This window comes from Acinonyx jubatus, chromosome E2, assembly GCF_027475565.1.
Source record: "Acinonyx jubatus isolate Ajub_Pintada_27869175 chromosome E2, VMU_Ajub_asm_v1.0, whole genome shotgun sequence".
In the NCBI taxonomy this organism is placed as follows: domain Eukaryota; kingdom Metazoa; phylum Chordata; class Mammalia; order Carnivora; family Felidae; genus Acinonyx; species Acinonyx jubatus.
The window spans coordinates 12,886,914-12,906,830 of NC_069396.1; the positions used below are offsets into that span (position 1 = coordinate 12,886,914).

The 19,917-nt window shown below is 53.8% G+C and overlaps 1 protein-coding gene across 3 annotated transcripts; it reads left to right on the forward strand.

Moving 5' to 3' along the window:
- The first annotated feature begins 1,715 nt into the window (after positions 1-1,715).
- Positions 1,716-15,050, forward strand: LOC106986780 (C-type lectin domain family 18 member A). Of its 3 annotated transcripts, none has more exons than XM_015084990.3 (12): positions 1,716-2,074; positions 2,557-2,675; positions 4,770-5,009; positions 9,666-9,763; positions 10,154-10,275; positions 10,465-10,572; positions 11,153-11,245; positions 11,649-11,755; positions 12,370-12,499; positions 12,792-12,888; positions 14,074-14,165; positions 14,678-15,050. In XM_015084990.3, exons 1-12 carry the CDS (start codon positions 1,936-1,938, stop codon positions 14,713-14,715), a joined length of 1,383 nt encoding a protein of 460 aa, XP_014940476.1. In that variant the 5' UTR covers positions 1,716-1,935; the 3' UTR covers positions 14,716-15,050. The 3 variants fall into 3 exon arrangements, with proteins under 3 accessions (XP_014940476.1, XP_014940477.1, XP_053066311.1); XM_015084991.3 differs by having other exon boundaries at positions 1,720-2,074; positions 2,584-2,675; XM_053210336.1 differs by having other exon boundaries at positions 1,962-2,074; positions 2,506-2,675.
- Positions 15,051-19,917: the final 4,867 nt, after the last annotated feature.

Sequence of the window (19,917 nt, forward strand, 5' to 3'; positions counted from 1 at the left end):
AAGGCCTGCTTAACACCATTGGACACGACACCCAGGAGTGGAAGTGACAATCCCAGGGTCACACAGGGTATCTCAGAACCCAGGCATTCAGAAGTCTGGTGTTTTATCACCTTAGCTCCTCCTCTTCTAGCTCCTGAAGCTAGGCTCGCCCTGGCCTCCATTTGCAGTGGGCCAGGGCCCCTCAAAAGTCACTCCCCCCCGGGCCTCAAAATATATTTTCTGACCTGTCCCAAGTGCCGGGCATCGTGCTACACAGAAGAACTGCCACATTTATCTCTTAAGCCCAGGAGCAAGAATTGGGTTTTGTTACCCGGCATAGAGCAGGGCTATGGGAATTTTGGGGAACTCAAAAGGCCACGGTGTAAATTAAACCAGATTTGCACCGGTGTCCAGGAATGTGAAGACAGAAACCCCGGATTATCTGGGACCCTCCACGTGTTTGCCAGGTGACCTGGGGCAAGTCCCTCAGACACACGGAGCCCGGCTTCCTCATCTACAAGACGGGTGACTGCTGCGTGGTGCTGTTGCGACAATTAAGGGAACTCACGTGTATGAACGTGCTTTGTAAGCTCTACAGAAAGAGGTCACTACACTATTGTTAAACATTGCTAGGATCCAGACACAATGACTCTGAGGTTGTCTGGCCATCTGTTTAGGGAGGAGACAGTCAAGGCCCGGGTAGTCTGTGGGGGGGGGGGGGCGGGATACACAACCCCAGGCCAGCTTACGGGCCCTTGTGCCTGGCCCTGCCCCCACCCCCCATGAAGACAATACACGTTCCATCAGTGCTTCTCCCCAGAAACCCAAGCCCACTTGGGTCTCAGCAGAGTTCGCCAAAAGTGGACACCTGGCTCTGAGAGGGTGCTGGCCTAGAGGTCAGAGGTCACACAGACTCCAGAAGGAGGAAGTAGTTGGCTTCCAAGGCTATCCTCTGCGGTGGCGGAATAAACTTTGCTCTCCCCTGAGAGGGATATGGGCATTTGGGTAGGGCCTGCAGGATAGCCTCGTCTTTTCTAAGAAATGTGGGCCACGGTGCGGATCTGTTTCAATTTATTCTGGTGGGACTGTGTAGGCCTCGGCTAGGCCCCAAAGCATCACGGTGATTTGCTGCCCTCCTGCTACACTGCCTGTTTGTCTGGAGCCTGACTTGTTCCCAGCAGGACTCCAGTCAGCCAAGGGCATCACGTGGTCTCCTCTGCTTGCCTGGCCCTCTCCTGGCCTGCAGTCGTGCGGGGGGTGGGGGAGCCATAGTGCTGGGGCCCAGCCCCCGACACTGACCAGACACACACCGCCCCGAATCCTAAGGCACTTTTTTCAGCCTACAGGTGCAACCCTAGCCCCTATTCCCCTACAAACCCAACACCTCAGTGCCCCCGCCCACCAGTGGCACCTGCCTGGTGTGTGGTTACCATCCGCCTATGTTTAATTCATGGCTGGGGGTTGGGACGAGCTTCCCAAGAAAGGGAAGAATTCCCCTGGGGTCTTGCCCAGTTCCCGCCTGCCTGCCCTGGGCCTGGGAGTAGAAGCTACCAATGTGCCCAAAGGACACTGTCCCGGCCAGGGCACAGCCATCATTTGCTAATCCACAGCCCTGGAATGTCTGTGGGCCAATCGGTGGGGGTTCCCAGGGCTCCCCAAGGGCTTCAATAATCCTGCAATGATTAGCAGGGGCCACAGGGTCAGTGCACACTGCTGGGTTGGTTGTTATGGGCAGGGCTGCTGGCCAGGCCAGTGGCTGGAGGGGGGTGGAGCCCTGGGATTGGAGCTGGCTTTCTCTCATGCCAGGGCCGAGGGGAGGCTTTTAGGATACACCGATTACTCACCAGCCTCCCCCTTTTGTCTGCCAGTACAGCCTGACCCCTTGAGATTGTGAACACTCTATCTAGCCTGGGAAGCGGGCTGGACGGCTGAGCCAGGCCACATCCAGAGTGGCCCATGCTGTGGCCAGAGCCCTCCACCAGGCTGGGGGGCCGCTGGCCTGGCCTCCTGCCCATACTTCTGGCTCTCCTTGGCATGGCCCGGACAGAGGTGGAGGTGCTGCTGCCGCAGGAGGAACAGGCTCCAGCGCCTGGAGGTAAGGGGCCCCCGGGTGAGGAAAGAGGTGGAGCCGCTGTGAGCTCTGCAGAGGGGTGCTCCGGGGCTGCTGGAAGCCAGTTCCCAGGCCTGAGCCCTGGGCAGGCTAGCTGTGGTTTAAAGAGTCCCCTTGGGTAGTCCAAGGGCCCAAGATGGTTGGGGGGTGGGGGCTGGGGAGCAGGAAGAATGAAGGGGAGTGGGCCCAGGCTGGGGGGTCCAGGAGGAAGACCAGCCAAGGGGCCCCAGGGCTGACTCCTCCACACACCCAGCCCCTGGCCCTCACCCCCTCCTGTTACCCTCACCCCCGGCCCTCAGCCCAAGGGTGCCTGGGCACCTGCCTCTCTCACAGCCCCACACCTGTCTCCCATCCCTCTGCGCGAGCCCTCCCGTATGCCCACCATCCTCCCCAGCCCCTCCTGCTCGTTTCCTAAGGGCAGGGCTGCACTCTAATCTTGCCACGGTGACCCCCACCCCATCACCCAGGGGGCCTGACCTTGTCTCCCACCCCAGCTCTGAGCAGTAAGGAGACGTTCCTGCTCCTGTCCCTCCACAACCGCCTGCGCAGCCGGGTGCACCCTCCTGCAGCCAACATGCAGAGAATGGTGAGGACCCCCAAGAGGGTGGCTGGAGGGGCAAACGTGAAGAGGGCTTAGGAGGCCAGACTGGTGCCAGGCGCCCATCCACCTGAGCAGCGCAGGGGGGTAGCCAGTCACCTGGCCCACTGAGGGGACCATGCCTGGTTGCGGGGGCTCCGCAGCTGCCTGCTTCCCAGAAGGGCAGTTCTTTGGCCTTTCCTCACATCCCATCCCGTTGCCTGGGAGACCAGAAGACAAGGAAGGAGTGCTCCACAAAGAAGTCCCAGCAGGATCAGAGGGGCAGAGGACTGGGAGGGAGCAGCACCCCGCTTGAGGGAGGGGGCTTGAATGTGACCAGGGCCCAGTGCTTCTTCATGGTTTGTCTGGATGACTAAGTGGGGCCCCTCTGAGCTCCCTTATCATTCACTGGGGGCTGGGCAGCATGGGAGGATTTCCCACCACACCAACTGGGACCACCGGGCGGGCGGGGACCATCCGGGGCCCAGGAACGCAAGCCCGGCCCATGTTAGCAGGCCCGGGAGGGAGAGCAGGATCCTGTGGGGGTGGGCAGGGTTCCCCATGGCTGCCTCCCATAAACTCCTCCAGGCTGGCTCAGTGGTGGTGACCTTGAGAGCTCCCGGGTCAGTTTCCCAGGAGGTGGGGGTGGGGCGAGCCTGCGGGAAGGGGTCGTTTCTCCCCCCTTCCCTGCTCCGCAGCAGCTCTGCCCCTCCTCAGGCGCAGGTCCTGGCCCCCACTGCCCACTCTCCTTGCTCCCAGCTCAAGCGCCTGGCGTGGGGGCGTCCCGATCACCTGGTCAGCAGTTTCTATAGTTTTCATGCCCCTTTGACCAAAGTCTTAGAAAAAGAGCATTTCATAAAAGATGAGAATGGAGCCCCACCACTCAGCCTCCCTCACCTCTGCAGCCCTCTAGGGCTTTCCCCCAGTGGAGGCTGAGGCTCTGGGGAAGTTGCAATCCCCATGACAATCTTACCCCGCAGGTACCTTACTGTCCTCATGTTGAGTCTCGTGGAGATTAGCGGACTGCTAATGGGGTGGCTTGGTTGGGCCAGGGCATGGTGATGGGGTGACCCATGTCTTCTTCATGGCTGAACCCCTCGTTTAAAATTTTTTAAGTTTATTTTGAGAACGAGAAAGCCAGAGTGTGAGCAGGGGAGGGGCAGAGAGAGAGAGAGAAAGAGAATCCCAAGCAGGTTCTGTACTGTCAGCACAGAGCAAAGCGGGGCTCGAACTCGTGAACCATGAGTTCATGACCAGAGCCAAAATCAAGAGTCGGATGCTTAACCGACTGAGCCACCCAGGTGCCCCAATGAGCCCCTTGTTTAAGAGGACAGAGGACTACTGGGTGGCAGTGGGGGTATGAGGGGAAGTCTGTTGGTTTGTGGGTGGGGAGAAAAGATTGGGGCCGCTCCAGAGGACAGTGCTGGCTGGGGCCAGAGCCCTGAGGCCGGGAGCCTCTCTTGTCTTGCTTCCCTGTTGGCACCCCAACGCACTCCAAGGCCAGGGTTAGAGAACGGGACAAAGCAGCATGGCTGCTGAGGCCTTTTGCATCAAAGAAAAGTCAAGTGGGAGCAACTGAACCTTTCTGCCAATGGCCAAGACCAGTTGTACCTAATGGCAAACACAAAACCAGTTTGCAAGGCTTGGGCACTGCCCAGGGCTCGCATTACCAGACAGGAAAAAATACCAGAGAAGCCCATCCCATCACCCGGCTAACACTCCCTCAGGAACACCCATCACCCCCCTTCCTGGGGTGGTGCCCAAGGCAGGGCCTAAGGGCACCCACACAGGAGTCAGAAGGATGGGAGCTCTCAGGCCTGGGTAGAGCCAGGCTCTGGGTGAGGCGTCCAAACATCGCCGGTACTTTTACAAACATATTTTGGAGAGCTCCTTGCTCTCCAAGGTCCAGACTGACCTCCCCTGGCTCCGGGCGGGGGGCGGGGGGGGGGGGGAAGTGGGTGAAAGAAGCTTGGAGGGGTCAGGTGGCCAAGCAGGAATCCCCGTCCAGTGCTCTCTGCATGACCCTACACCCTGTGGGGAGGTTGAATCACTAAGGCCTGGCCCAAAGGTCCCTGCTGACGTCTCTGTTTGTGCCGCCCCCAGGACTGGAGCGAGAGCCTGGCCCGATGGGCTCAGGCCAAGGCGGCTCTCTGTGGTGCCCCAGCCCCGAAGTCTGCATCGGCACCTCAAGCCACGCAGCAAGTGGGCTGGAACGTGCAGCTGCTGCCCGTGGGTTCAGCATCTTTCGTCCACGTGGTGGGCCTGTGGTTCGCAGAGGGGCAGCGGTACAGCTACACAGCAGCCGAGTGTGCCCCCAATGCCACCTGCACCCACTACACTCAGGTGAGGCTGTGCCCCTGGCTCCAAGGCCCCTGGGCCACTGGGGGCAGCTCAGAAGGGCTACCGTTCGTCCTGAAATTGGTGGTCACTTTCCCCCCGAGTTGTATAATTTTACTTTTTTCAGCTTTAAATACGAAATATTTCAAACATCAAATAATGGACTCCCTTTTACCCATTACCCAGATTTAGAAAATGTTTAACTATAGTTGTTTCTCATCTCTGAAGAAAAAACAAACAACAGAACTGAAGCCCTACTCCTGCTCTTTCCTCTGTCCTTCCCCAGAGGTGGGTGACCTTCCTGAGATCCAGGTGGATCAGTTCCAAGCACATTTCCTTTGTTTTATTTTATGTGCCTGGCATTGTTTAGGCGCTAGGGTGCAGCACTGAAAAACACAGGCAAAGCCAAAGCATTTTTAATACTTTTACTGCATGTCTAAGTGTTTTCATACCTTTACAGCTTTTGCAAGTGGGTTGTGTGTTATTAAGTCCTGTATGAGTGCCCTCTGTGTGTGTCTTGTTTACCACCCCAGACCATGTTTCTAAGATTTACTTCCATTGACCCAGATACACATGGGTGATTCACTATGAATAAACTGCAATTTACAGGCATCTAGGTTATTTCTACTTTTTTACTATTAAAAGTCATTCCGGGGGCACCTGGGTGGCTCAGTTGGTTGAGCGCCTGACTCTTGATTCTGGCTCAGGTCATGATCTCAGTTCGTGAGTTCAAGCCCTATGTCAAGTGCACTGTCAGCACGGAGCCTGCTTGGGATTCTCTCTCTCTGCCCATCCCCTGCTTGTGTTCTCTCTCTCTTACAACAAATAAACACAAACTTTAAAAAAATTTAAAAAAATAAAAGTACTTCCACAATGCACAAATCCTACTTCAGCTCCTTTCGTGCATATGTGTCCAGAGTTTCTCTAGGATGCATTTAGAAGGTGAATGGCCAGGTCGCAGCATAGCATGCAACTACGACCTTATGAGTTATTGCCGCCGACTGTACTCCCATCTACAAGTCAGTTCTCGCTTCCCCAGTATTGCCAGGCTCCTTGATTTTGACCAACTCGAGGCTGTGAAATGCTTCCTCACTTGATTTTTAATTTGAAATTGAGCATATTACCTGCTTTGTTAATTACCTGTTCAAATGTGTTGCCCATTTTTATAACACGGTGCATCTTTTTCTTACTAATTTTCAAGCATCCTTTCTACATTCTTTATGCTTTCTGTTGGTCATATGGATATACATTTTTTCCTAGCATAGGGCTTATATTTTTCTTTGTGTATCTTATATTTTATATGAAAGACCTTTTAGATTTTAGTATTAATCCATTTTCTCAGTTTAATGTATAGTTCATCTGTTTGTAGTATCATGTTTAAGAAATCCTTTTCCACTCTGACATCAGAAATATCTTTTCTTCCAAAGCTTTCCTTTTTCATATTGATGTCATTATGCCTCCTGGGATTTTTCATGCAGGTGTGGTATAGGATCTCATTTTATTGTCTTTCCAAATAAGCATCCTCTACTGAGTATTGAATCCTTCCCTGCTGATTCATAATGCCACCTCAGTCATATACCAAGCTCACATCTGCCCGTAAGTCTTTTGCTGAGTTATTGGTCCTATTCTGTTGTTTTGTTGTTGTTGTTTATCCCCACACAAATCATATTTTAATTATGGCTTTATAGAAAAGTTTTGAAAGGAAAATTCTCCATCTACACACTATATGCTATAACAGTTATGGAAATGCTAAAATACTGATGTATTAGTAAACAGTAGCTGCCCCAAGTTCCCAGAATGCACCTGGCCTAGCCTCTTCCCTGAGACCCCTAGAATCTGTCCCATGATCTAGAGGCAAAGAATGAATGCCTGGCACAGTATTGGGTCCCAGGATCCTCCTTCAGCCCAGTGTCTGTTCTGATTGGCAAGTACCCATGCCTACTGGTTGTTCAATATTTTGAATATTTGCCAACTTGGCATGTCATGTAATGTGAAATAATGTAATGCAGTGTGTGTGTGTTGTTGTTGTTACTGTTGTTGTTTTTTTAATATGTATGTATGTATTTTTGAGAGAGAAAGAGTGAGCAAAGGAAGGGCAGAAAGAGAGGGAGACAGAGAATCCCAAGCAGGCTCCACACTGTGAGCACAGAGCCTGATGGGGGCTCAAATCCATGAACCATGAGATCATGACCTGAGCCAAAATCAGCAGTTAGATCCTTAACTGACTGAGCCCCCCAGGCGCCCCTGTTGTTTTTAATTCATTGCTAGATCTGCTTTGCTAATTATTATTTGATATTGAAATTGACCTCTGATTTCCTTTTCTCATACTGCCCTTACTTGGGTTAGAGCAATGCTACCCTGACCTCATAAAATGAATTGCAAATTTTGCCTCATTTTCTCTTTCCTGGAATAGTTCCTATAATATTTGCTGTAACTCTCCTGTAAAACTATTTGGACCTTGTTCTGTTTTGGGGCTGTTTTGTGTGTATATGCGTTGTATGTGTGGATTTTTAACTGCTGATTCAACTTTTAGAAACGGTCAGAGACCATTTCAGATTTTCTCCTTCTTCTTGAGATAGTTTTGCCAAGTTCTGTTTTCTAGAAAATTGTCCATTTTATGTTTTCCAATTTATTGGTCAGAATTGTTCAGTATTTAACAGAGATTTAAAACTAGAATTAAACAGGGATTTTAAAAAGATTTGCTGTGTCTGTAGCTAGGTCCTTTCAAACTTTTCAGCTTTATCTGTGACTTCTCTCTCATTCTTTACCAGTCTTGCCAGAGCTGTGTCTATTTGAACAAATGATCTTTTTTTGATTTTTAGCCTCTTTTTTTTTTAATTTCTGCTCTTATTTTTATTATTTGCTTTTTAAGAGTTAAAAAAAATTTTTTAGTAATCTCTACACCCAACATGGGGCTCAAACTCACAACCCCAAGATCAAGAGTGCTTTGCTCTTCTGACTGAGCCAGCCAGGTGCCCCTATTATTTACTTTCTCCTACTTTATTCAGTTTATTATTCTTTTTTTAAAAATATTTTTTAATGTTTATTTTTTTCTGAGAGCAAGCAAGAGGGGAGAGGCAGAGGGACATAGAGAATCCTAAGCAGGCTCCACACTGTCAGCACAGAGCCCAACGCCAGGCTCACACTCAAAAGCCATGAGATCATGACCTGAGCCGAAGTTGGATGCTTGACTGACTGAGCCACCCAGGCGGCCCTATTGTTTTTTATATTCTTGATTAATTTTTAAGTCTTTCCATTTCTGCTAAATTCATTTAAAGCTATAAATTTCCCGCTAAACTTCATTAGCTGTATCCCGTGAATTTTGCTGTTCAGTGATTTTTCATTTCTACATGTTTCCTATTTTCCATCATGATATCTTTGATTTCGAAGTGTATGCTTAAATTTTCTATGTTTTCTCCTTTCCCTTACTTCTAAGCTATTTACTCGATATTTTATTGCACTGTATTTATAGAATGCAGCCCATAGGCTATTGTTCCTTTGGTCTTTGTTGAATCTTGCTTTGTGGTTTAGGGAGGTGGGTCAATGTTTGCAAAAGCTCCGTGCATCCCTAAAGAGAATGTACGTTCTCTAATTATTGGGTACACACATATGACTACATGTCTGTGTCTCCCTAGTTCACAGTTGTCATTTTAAGTACTGCAGGAGTTGAACTATTCCTGCACTGTTTCCAAGTTATCGCTGATTTCAAGATTTTAAATCTAAGTTTGGAGTACTATCCGAGACCTACACCTACCAGCTTTTGCCGTATGATACACTACCCACAAGTTTAGCATCCTGTGATTCTGCAGGTTGACAATCTGAGCTGGGCCCAGCGGGGAAGTTCTTCCAGCCTTGGTGGGGCCCACGTGCAAGGGCAATCACTTGGCTGATTTTCTGGGAGCTGGCTGTCTAGAGTGGCCTCAGCTGGCTCACCTCTGCCTGTGGGGTCTCCTGAGGCCTAGGTTCAAAACTGGCTCAAAATCACTTCTTCTGCATTCCGTTGGCCCACGCAAGCCACAGGGCCAGCCAGAGACAAGCTGGAAAAGAGGGTCCTCCTCATGATGCAAAAGAGCACATTTAAGCCTGAGCTGTAGGAAGGAGTGAAGGGTTGTAGCCATCTGTGCAATCGGTCACAAGACCTTTGATGTCCAAGACTTTTTTTTTTTTTTTGAGAGAAAGAGAGACAGAGTGCAAGTGGAGGAGGGACAGAGAGAGGGGGAGAGAGAGAATCCCAAGTAGGCTTTGTGCTGCTGTCAGCCCACATCCCAGGCGGGACCCCATCTCGCATACCCATGAGATCGTGACCTGAGCCAAGATCGAGTGGGACCCCTAACAACTGAGTCACCCAGGAGCCCTGTCCAAGACTTTCTTCTGCCACTTCCACCCACCCATGATTCTCTCCTTTCTTCAGGTATCTGCTGACTGAAACCCCTCCACTCCCCCCACCCAGACAGCCTTCCTAGGCTATTCCCACCTGTCCTCATAGCCCTGCCCAGCCCAGCTGCCACTGCTGAGGCCCCTGGAGGTGATGGAGTTGTCTTTCTGTCTGGTTTGGGGCAGAGGCTGTGTCTCCCCTCCCCAGACAGGCATCGTCAGTGCCGTTGGCCCCCAGAAGACTGGGGGGGCCTGTGATGATGGTCTGAGCCACTATGTCTCCTGCAGCTCGTGTGGGCCACCTCGAGCCAACTGGGCTGCGGGCGGCAGCCCTGCTCTGGGGCCCAGGCGGAGATTGAAGCCTTCGTCTGCGCCTATTCTCCCGGGTAAGCGCCCCCCGCTGCGTTGTGGGGTGGAGGGTACGTCCTCCCAGGGTAAAACGCTCACCCACCCACTCACAAGGCCTTTGCCCCTTGGTCTGCACTCTCACAGAAAGAAGGAAAGGGAGAGGGTGTGGAAGTGGGCAGCACTCACGAGCCCGGCCAGGCAGAATGTGGCTTCCCAGATGCCCGTCCTTGGAGGCACTGTTCCGCTGTGCCCGGTTGAAGTATGGAGCATTAGCGTTAGTTTGGAGGCCATTTTTTTCCTTTCCTAAGACACCTCCCTGTCACCTCCCTGTTCCCTGACTCCCTGGCTGGGCCAGAAGGAGCTGAAGGGGCCGAGGCCCTTTCCCCAGGCCAGGCCCTTGCAGCCCTCTCTGGTGCTTACTCTCACAGAGGCAACTGGGAGCTAAACGGGAAGACAATCGCCCCCTATAAGAAGGGCTCCTGGTGCTCTCTCTGCACGGCCAGCGTCTCAGGCTGCTTCAAAGCCTGGGACCACGCAGGGGGGCTCTGTGGTAAGTGCTCCGCCCCGCCCGCCTCCTGCTGGGACAGTGGTACAAGAGAGCTTGATGTGGTGATCCTCGTGGAGGGTGGCAGCATCCTGTAGGACTGTCCTCGAAGCCGTGGCCCTTAGCACCCGGGAGGCACCTGGCTGGGCTGCCTGAAGGAGGTTCCCTCTCAGAGCTCCAACCTCGCCTGACCAGAGGTCCCCAGGAACCCATGTCGCATGAGCTGCCGGAACCACGGACGTCTCAACATCAGCACCTGCCACTGCCATTGTCCCCCTGGCTACACAGGCAGATACTGCCAAGGTGAGGGGCACGTGGAGCTCCAGATCACCCAGGGAGTGAAGTCTGGGCCCAGGACACATGCAGGCAGCCTCAGGGGGTGGGGGGACACACGGTGTTGCGTGGGTGTCCAGGGGCCGTGTTGCACTCACTCAAAGTGTTTGGAGAGAGTCTTGAGGGAGTTGGTGGGTGCTGACCAGGTACTTGCTGACCCGGACACTGCATATAGTCATTCAACAAACAGCCTGAGCACCACCGGCCAGACCCTGAGGCTTGTAGGGGATTCAGAGTAGATTCCGATCTGGCCCTTAGGCCATGGATGGTAGCAGGAGGACATTATCAGGATCTAGAAATAGACTCTCCTCCCAGTGTCCCCCTCCCAGCTCGGTGACTATGGGCAGGTCCCCCTCCCAAACCCCAATTTGCTTCTCTCTACAATGGAGATCAAACCAAGAGTAGCAGCAGTCGAAGCCGGGACGGGTTCCGTCCCTGAGGGGTGTGCTGGCCGCAGGTGGCCATTCCCCACACTCCGAGGCCTAGGAGAGGCAGCGTGGGGTCCCGGGGCTGCAGGCTGAGCTCTGTTCCTCCCCGCTTGCCCTGGCAGTGCGGTGCAGCGTGGAGTGCGTTCATGGCCGGTTTCGGGACGAGGAGTGTTCCTGCGTCTGTGACGTCGGCTATGGGGGAGCCCAGTGTGCCAGTAAGTCCTGCCCCCAAGGTCCCCCGATGAGCCAGGCCACACCCCAGGGACCCCCTCAGCAGCAGAGCGTTGGAGCCAGCTCGGACCGGCTCCCAGGAGTCTACTGTGCACATCTCTTCCCAACTCCCTGCTCGGTGACATCACATTGGTACCTTGAAATTGTCCCTGGTGGGGGTATTTGCACTGCACAGATTGGCAAATTCTATATATCTTTTTTTTGTCTTTGAAAGCAAGCCGACTGTTACACATTCACCAGCACAACACTGACTCCCACCCACTCTCCGGCTTGGAGAGGGTGGCCAGAGGAAGGGGAAGGGGCTTCTTGAGCTTGGCGCCCCGGCAGGGAGCGAGGCGTAATGAGTCTGAGGTCCCCACGCACACAGTCAGACCCCCCTGTCCCCAGCCAAGGTGCGCTTCCCCTTCCACACTTGTGACCTGAGGATCGACGGAGACTGCTTCATGGTGTCCTCAGAGGCAGACACCTACTACGGAGCCAAGATGAAATGCCAGGTGATGGTTGACCCCTGCCTTCCCAGGGACCCCCAGGGTCTCAAGTAAGGGTCTCAGTGGAGGGAGCTGGGACTGAGAAGTGGCTCCTTTGACTTCTTCTGACCTGAGTCTGGTCATTAGTGTAAAGCGGGGTTACTCAGAGGCCCATGGGAGCCAGGAGGTCACCTAATGAGCTGAGGGACCCAGGGGTGAGCCCTTGTCCAACCCCCACCTCAGGAGCCGTCCTGATTCAGTCCTAGCTACTGGCTGTCACGTAGGTGTAGGAGTTCACAGAGGTCAGAACTTGGGATTTTTCAAGAGCACCAGCAATTAAGATTTTCATGGGCATCGCTAGATTTATTAACGTCGGCAACCAATTCAAACGTATTAAAGACACTGAACAGATGAAACAAAACCTTCCCGATGTCAGGGCCCTGCCAGTCTGGGCCCCTGTGCACAGAGAGAGGAGATGCAGGCAGGGGAGAGGAAGGGGGACCCCTAGGAGGAGGGACCCCACAGGAGGCTGTGGGGCGGGGGAGAGGATGCCCCTGGCAACTTCGGGGTGTCGGGATGGGTAGGAAGGGCCGGCCTGAGCTCTGGGGCCCTGCCAGTGTGACGTGGAGTGGGGGTTACAGGGAAAGGGCGGGGTGCTAGCCCAGATTGAGAGCCAGAAAGTTCAGGACATCCTCGCCTTCTACCTGGGCCACCTGGAGACCACCAATGAGGTGACCGACAGCGACTTTGAGACCAGAAACTTCTGGATTGGTGAGTGCCTGGCTGGTTGGGGGTGCAGGAATCTGGGCTGCAAAACCTCCCCCAACAGACAGTAAGGGTGTGATGAGGGCCAAGGACCCGGAACGGGGCTGGCGACCTCCTTCCCTGTGGGGAGCACGGACAAGAGGGAGGGGGAGAGCCCCTGGGGGCCGAAAGAGCTGGGAAGGTGATTAAGGACAGGCATTAGGCAGCAGGCTCCAAGCTCGGGGGCGCTCCTCTCAGGGAGCCTGGGCTCTGAGTGGGGCCCAGGGCTGGTGGGCCAACCTCAGCTGCTGGGGCCCAGGGCTCACCTACAAGACCACTAAGGACTCCTTCCGCTGGACCACCGGGGAGCACCAGTCATTCACCAGTTTCGCCTTTGGGCAGCCTGACAACCAGGGGTGAGTCTGGAGTGCCCTCCCTCCTCCGGGCTCCCTCTCTCACGAGGGACCGCTTGCTGAGCCCTCAGATGCCACTGAATAACCTCCACCCGGCCTGCTGCCTGGGTGAGCCCTGTGAGGGCCTGGGCCTTACCCGGGGCCCAGGAAGTCTGGGTACAGCTGATGTGAGCCACAGCCCAGCATCTCGGGGCTTACATAAAGGAGAGGGACCTCTAGAAGGCTCCATCCATCCATCCATCCCCACTGTTCCCTCAGCTGTCCTCCCAGCCCTCCATTATCTCCACCTGTCCCCCACCAACACGCTCCTCTGCCTACATCAATACCCTGATTCTGGGGTCTTTAGCAATCCACCCACCTGCATCCAGTCCTGCACACGCCCATCCCCCAGCCAGCCTGTACGGAGGGCCTTCTGGTTAGGCGGCCCTGCCCCGGTCATCAGAGCCCAGGAATGCCCAGGGCAAGCGGGGGCAGGGTAGAGGAAGTCAGGCTGTGTGGACTAGGGGCTCCAAAAATCTGGCCCACGTCCTTTGACCTCATTGATGGCAGCCGGGCCCATGCCCCTGCTCTGTCACCTAGAGGACACTGCTCTGGTTGGGCTCTCAGGCACACCCTCTCCCTGCTGAGAGGAAGGACATGGGCCTGACTGTTCCAGGTCCTACCTTCACCCCCACCGGCTGGCATGGCTGAGTGCTGGCACTGGGCAGGGGGAGTTGCTGCCCAGGTAGGGGGTTTGCCGAGACCTCCCAGCTTCCCTGAGAAGAGCTACAGAGGCCTGAGTGGCAGACATGGGAGCCTGGGGGTGGGTCTGGCTCCCAGAAGCCCCTTATGTGGGCTGGAGGCACCTAGGCTTCTTAGACGCAGGTGGCCTGCTGGAGTGGAAGATTTTTTTTTTAACGTTTATTTATTTATTCTGAGAGAGGAGAGAGCGAGCGCATGCTCATGAGCAGGACAGGGGAGGGGCAGAGAGAGAGGGAGAGAGAGAGAATCCCAAGCAGGCTCTGCACGGTCAGTGAGGAGCCCGACACGGGGTTCGATCCCACGATCCATGAGACCATGACCTGAGCTGAAACCAAGAATCGGACACTTAACTGAGCCACCCAGGCGCCCCTGGAGGAAGATTTAATCCTGCCCCAGGCTCCTAATTTTGTCCGTCCACCCTGAGCACCTGACATCTTGGCCTGGCAGGTTTGGCAACTGCGTGGAGCTGCAGGCATCAGCCGCCTTCAACTGGAATGACCAACGTTGTAAAACCCGGAACCGTTACATCTGCCAGTTTGGTAAGGGCCCTCTCACACCTCCCCTTTCCGGGTCCCTGTCCTCTGAGGTCCCTGTTGGCCCGCTGCAGGCACTAGGATAGCCAGGTCACAGGCCCAGAGAGAGTCTGAGCGTGCAGGACCGCCGGGGATGTCCCACTCGGGGCGTTGTCGTACCTGCGGGCCCCTGAGGCCCAGAGAGGAAGAAGGGCCCGGTTTAGCTCGTCTGCGCAGCAGCAGGACTGGAATACAGCCTGGCCAAGGATCTCTCCAAGGTCCCTTTCCTCCTGTCACTAAAGCTGCTGCTTGGGGACCTGTTGGTTTCACTGGTGTTCCTGATTCCCTAGGGCCCAGTGAACGACAGTGGGGAACAGGGGTGAAACCTGGCCCAGAACCGGCCCCCAGCAACACCTGCTGGAAAGGTCTGGAGCTCCACCTGGGCACGATAGCCATTTCAGGGCCAGCTACAGGAAGGTCCCCATCCGAGGACTGCCTGGGCTGCCACTGACCCTCGCTCGGTTCGGCTTCCTTTCCAGCGGAGGAGCACATTTCCCGGTGGGCCGTGGGACCCTGAGACTCAGCCAGGCCTCTCCCTTGCCAGCCTCCTGAGGCACAGCCCTGTGTGCCCATCTGCACACCTGCCTGGAACAAGGGCCAGGCCAGGGCTGCAAGCCCAACATCCACAGAGGTCTCGGACCCTGTGGAAAGTGAGGCAGGGGGCACAAGTCAGACCCAGAGAGGGCTGGGGCCCCTCAGCCTGCTTTCATTGGAAAGATGGGTGTCAGGCAACCCGGGCCGGCAGTCAGAAGAGACCACTCTCCTCCGTGTGTGCCGGACCCTGTGGGGCAGATGGGGATTCCTCACTGCCCAGGGTGCACCCCACAAAGGATTAAACTAAGTTATGAATCACTTGTGCCTGCTTGTTTTGAAGGGGAATCTAGCCGAGTCAGGATGATCCTGGGAATACCAGAGGGTGCCTGAGGCTTTCCTGCTGGTTGCCCACCCCCGACCCCAGTCCCTTCCCTGCTCACCCATATGACCCATACCACCCTCTGGAAGTTTTCTGGTGTTAGCCCCTGAATGATGCACAGATTTGGAAGCCTTGTTTGCATCCCTGACTTCCTGTTCCAGCTCCCCCTCACCGCTGCCTCTGTCGGCTTTGCGCTTCTGCCCACACCCTCTCCCTGTATTCACCGTGCCCGCCCCTACATGTTCCCGTTTTCTTTGTGATTATCGGAACTGGGGTGGGTTATGGCCCCGTTGCCCTCCTCTCCCTTCAGTGGTGAGAGCGGCCGTGGGGGCAGGTGAAGACTGGCAGGTGCCATCATTAGCGTCCAGAATGCACCCCTACCCAGTTGCACGCTGTTATGTGTGAACATTGAGTTGCTTTGCTGGTTGGAAGTGGGAATGTGGCCCGGGGTCATGAACGGAGAGAAGTGTAGCAGCCACAGTTTCTATTGTGGTTGTAAGCAATAGAAACATAGAAACAGTTGTGACTTAATCACGGCAGAAAAGGAACTTATCAAAAAGACAATAATTGGGGTGCCTGGGTGGCTCAGCCGGTTGAGCGTCCAACTTCGGCTCAGCTCATGATCTCACGGCTTGTGGGTTCGAGCCCCATGTGGGTCCCTGTGCTGCCAGCTCAGAGCCTGGAGGCTGCTTCGGATTCTGTCTCCCTCTCTGCCCCTCCCCTGCTCACGCTCTCTCTCTCTCTCTCTCTCAAAAATAAATAAACATGAAAAAAAGTTGTTTTTTTTTTTTTAAAGACAATGATTTACAAACAGGCAAAGGACATGAATAGACAGTTCCCCAGAGGAGCTATACAAGTGACCAACAAACACAACATCACTAGTCATTAGGAAATTCACAGCAAAACCACACTGAGATACCACTTCACACCCATTACGATAGTTGTTATCAAAGAAACAGATGATAACTGGGGTGCCTGGGTGGCTCAGTCGGTTAAGCGTCCGACTTCGGCTTAGGTCATGATCTCACAGTTCGTGAGTTTGAGCCCCACATCTGGCTCTGTGCTGACAGCTTAGAGCCCGGAGCCTGCTTCAAATTCTAGGTCTCCCTCTCTCTCTGCTCCTCCCCCGCTCATGCTTTCTCTCTCTCTCCTTCAAAAATAAATAAAAACATTAAAAAAAGAAACAGATGATAACAAATGTTGATGAGGTCTTGGACCAACTGAAACCCTCATACACTGCTGGCGGGAACATAAAACTCTGGAAACAGTTTGGGGAGTCCTCAAAAAGGTAAGCACAGCTACTACATGCCCCAGCAACCCCACTGCTAGGTATGTACCCGAGAGAACTGAACACAAGTACTCCAACAAGTCCTTATGCACCAACAAGTCCTTATATGCACAAAGTTCCCAGCAGCATTATTCGCAACAACCCAAACGCCCATCAACGGATGAGTGGATAAACAAATCTTGGTGTGTACGTGCCAAAGAATATTATTCAGCCATTAAAAGGAACGAAGTACTGGGGCGCCTGGGTGGCTCAGCCAGTGAAGTGTCTGACTCTTGATTTCGGCTCGGGGCATGATCCCACAGGATTCTTTCTCCCCTCTGCCCCTCCCCGTGCTTGCGTGACACGTTCTCTGTCTCTCTCTCTCTCTCAAAGAACAAAAAGGAATCAAGTACAGATACGTGCTGAAGTGGATGAACCTTGAAAACATTTTCAGTGAAATAAAGTAGCCACAAAAGCTCACATATCATGGTTCCATTCATACGAAATATTCAGAATAGGTAAATCCACAGAAATAAAACGCATGTTGGTGGTGGCCAGGGGTGGCAGGAGAATGGGGAGTAACTGCTCAATGGGTCTGGGTTTTGTTTTGAAAACTTAGAGGTGGTGGTCTCACAAATGCCACCAAACTGGTTACTTTCCTGCTATGTGAATTTCACCTCAATTAACAACAAAAATCCTGATCACAGGATCCCAGGGAGAGTCAGAGAGCCAGCCCGGGGGCTTACGCAGCCAGAAATAGTGCCCCAGATTCGGGTGAAAGTCAGGCCAGGTAGACACCCAGGCCAGTGCTGGCAGGAACTGCGGAGGGTAAACTCCGGCAGCGACGCTGGAGCCACCTGTGTGGCAACCCCACCTCTGCACTGACAACTAATGCTGGCAATCCCGTGCCCTCCTGAGCCCAGACACCAAATTCCCATTCTGCTGCGGCCTCGCCGGTCAGCATTCCCTGCACGAAGGCTTGTGCCCCGGCCGTGTATTTCTCAGCGCTGTGGCAAAGGGGCCATCCAAGAGTTTGCGAGTGGAGGTGGCAGTGGGCAGGTCCTACCTGAAAAGTCCATTCCAAGCTTCTCGTCTGGAGGCGGGGCAGCACAACGCGGAGCTTCTCCAAGTCAGGCTGCAGACCAGCGGCATTGGCGTCAGCCGGGAACGTGGTAGAAAAGCAAATTCTCGGGGCTCCCAGGTGGCTCAGTCGGTGAAGCGCCTGGCTCTTGGTTTTGGCTCGGGTCATGATCTCACGAGTTTGTGCGCTTGAGCCCCGTGTCCGGCCCTGCGCTGGTGGAGCCTGCTTGGGATTCTCTCTCTTTCCCTCTCTGCCCCTCCCCCACTCGTGCTCGTATGCTCTCCCTCTCTTTCTCTTATAAATAAATAAATTTTAAAAAGAAGAGAAAATTCTCAGCCACCTCCACCACCTCCAGCCAACTGAATGGGGAAGGTGAGGCCAGGGCTTGGGTTTTAACAAGATCTCTGGCTACTTCAGACGCAGGCTCTGGTGCCAGAACCACGGGGGGGAGGTGGAGAGTTTGAGCCTAAAGTCAGGCCACCTGGATTTCAGGGCGGGCTCTGTCACTTACTGCGTTACTTTGCGCGAGACCCGTCACCCCAGTCTGCCTGGAAGGGTCTGGGTGTCAGCACTGCAAGCCCCACGTGCTTGGAAACCCCTCATTCCCAGGCGATCCGGGACACTTGGTCACCCCAAAACATCTCTCTGCCTTCTGTTCTTCTGTAAAGTGAGGATAATAAACTGACTTGGTACATTAAGGTGTTGGCGACAGAGCCTGAGGTCAGCAAACAGGGATGAATGTCAGCTCAGCTGAGCTCGTGCCCCAAATTTTTTCGATTCCTTCATCAACAGTACACCATCGAACCTCGCTTGTTAACTAAGTAAATCTGTGAAACAAGTTGCTTGAAACTGTGCCTGGTCGTTAGTCAACTCAGAAAGTCAGGGGCTCATTTTTCTTCTTCACCCTCAGCTAATGTCATTTGGCCACGATTAAGGCCGGGTTTCAGGCAACCACCAGGGCAAACAATTAGAACCGTCCCAGCTACTCAGACGAGCCCCACTTAGTATCAGTACGTTCAACCCTGTCTCATGTTGTTTGCTCCCTCCCCCAGCCCTCCACCCTCAGAATCCGTTCCCTGATCACTGTGCCAGGTTTCTGCCGATATAAATTAGCAAAATCTCTGGGTTCTTTTGGTGATTCCATATCCTCCTTCTAGATTTGAAGTCATCGGCCCCCTGGGACCTGCAGGGGTCTGACTTGGTGTCTCAGTCTGGAGAAAGTGAGGGGTGGTGGGGTAGGGCACGCAAGGGGACTCGTTCATGGCAAGGTCATAAGGGGGTGTGTTATTTCGGGAAGTGCCAGCTGCTGGCCACGGTTGCACGTGTGCACTGGTCACGTAGCACGTAGCACACTAACTGCAAGGGAGGCCAGGAAACTCCACCCAGATGTGTACCCAGGGAGGGGTATGGGCTTGGCAAATAGCCAGCAAGTGTGTGCCTCTAGCGTGTTCAGTAGGACCAAGAGGTAGCTTCTGCTGGCAAGGGAGGTTCCCTGGGAGTGGGAGGTACCTAAGCCTTCCACCTTCCCCAAGAGCCCCGTTCTGATGGCCTTGCCCTCCATTCTCCATTCTCTCCCAGCTAGAGACCTAGCAAGGAAGGGTATGAGGCCACCTGATGGCGTTCTATAGCCACTGATCAAGCTGGAACATTGGTTTATTTTACTCTCTCATCCTTGTAACTGCAAGATATAAAAATTCCTGCTTTTGGGGGCGCCTGGGTGGCTCAGCCAGTTAGGCCTCTAACTTTGGCTCAGGTCATGATCTCGCAGTTCGTGGGTTCGAGCCCTGCGTTGGGCTCTCTGCTGTCAGCACAGAACCAGCTTCATATCCTCTGTGGCCGTCTCTCTCTGTCCCTCCCCTGGTCTCACAAGCATGATCTCTCTCTCTCTCTCTCTCTCTCTCAAAAATAAATATACATTAAAAAAAAATGCCCTGGTTTTCTAACCATGACTTGAGCAGAGATTTTGGATTCTGAGATTGTCCTTTCCTTTAAGCTGTGTGGTGCCATTAGCACAGCCCTCTGGCCAACAGCCCTTGACCTCAGGGTAATCTTTATACCCTTCTATGTCAGGAGCTGCCAGATCCCCAAAGCCCTGCCTTTGAGGGCCACTTTGTTCTGGGGGACCGCAGGATTAACTATCTCACCATGGCATCCCATGCACTCCTGGTATCCTGTCCCTTAATACTAGCTGGATTTTCACTGTCCTCTGGCCACATTCCAGCTTTAAAGCACCCCCGTTTCCCCCTGGGCTTTTAGCCCCTTCCACACCTAATCCTATTTTGTGTCAATCAAGGTTCTTGTTTTAAGCAACAGAAACCGATTCTGGCGACTCGAAGCAGAAAAGGAATTTGCTGAAGCTACTGCTTAGTTCCCAGGAGCTCTTGGAGAGGTCAGAGCATCAGGTCAGGAAAACACCTCGCTGCCTGTGCCGGGCGCAGACGCCACAGCCAGTGCCTCC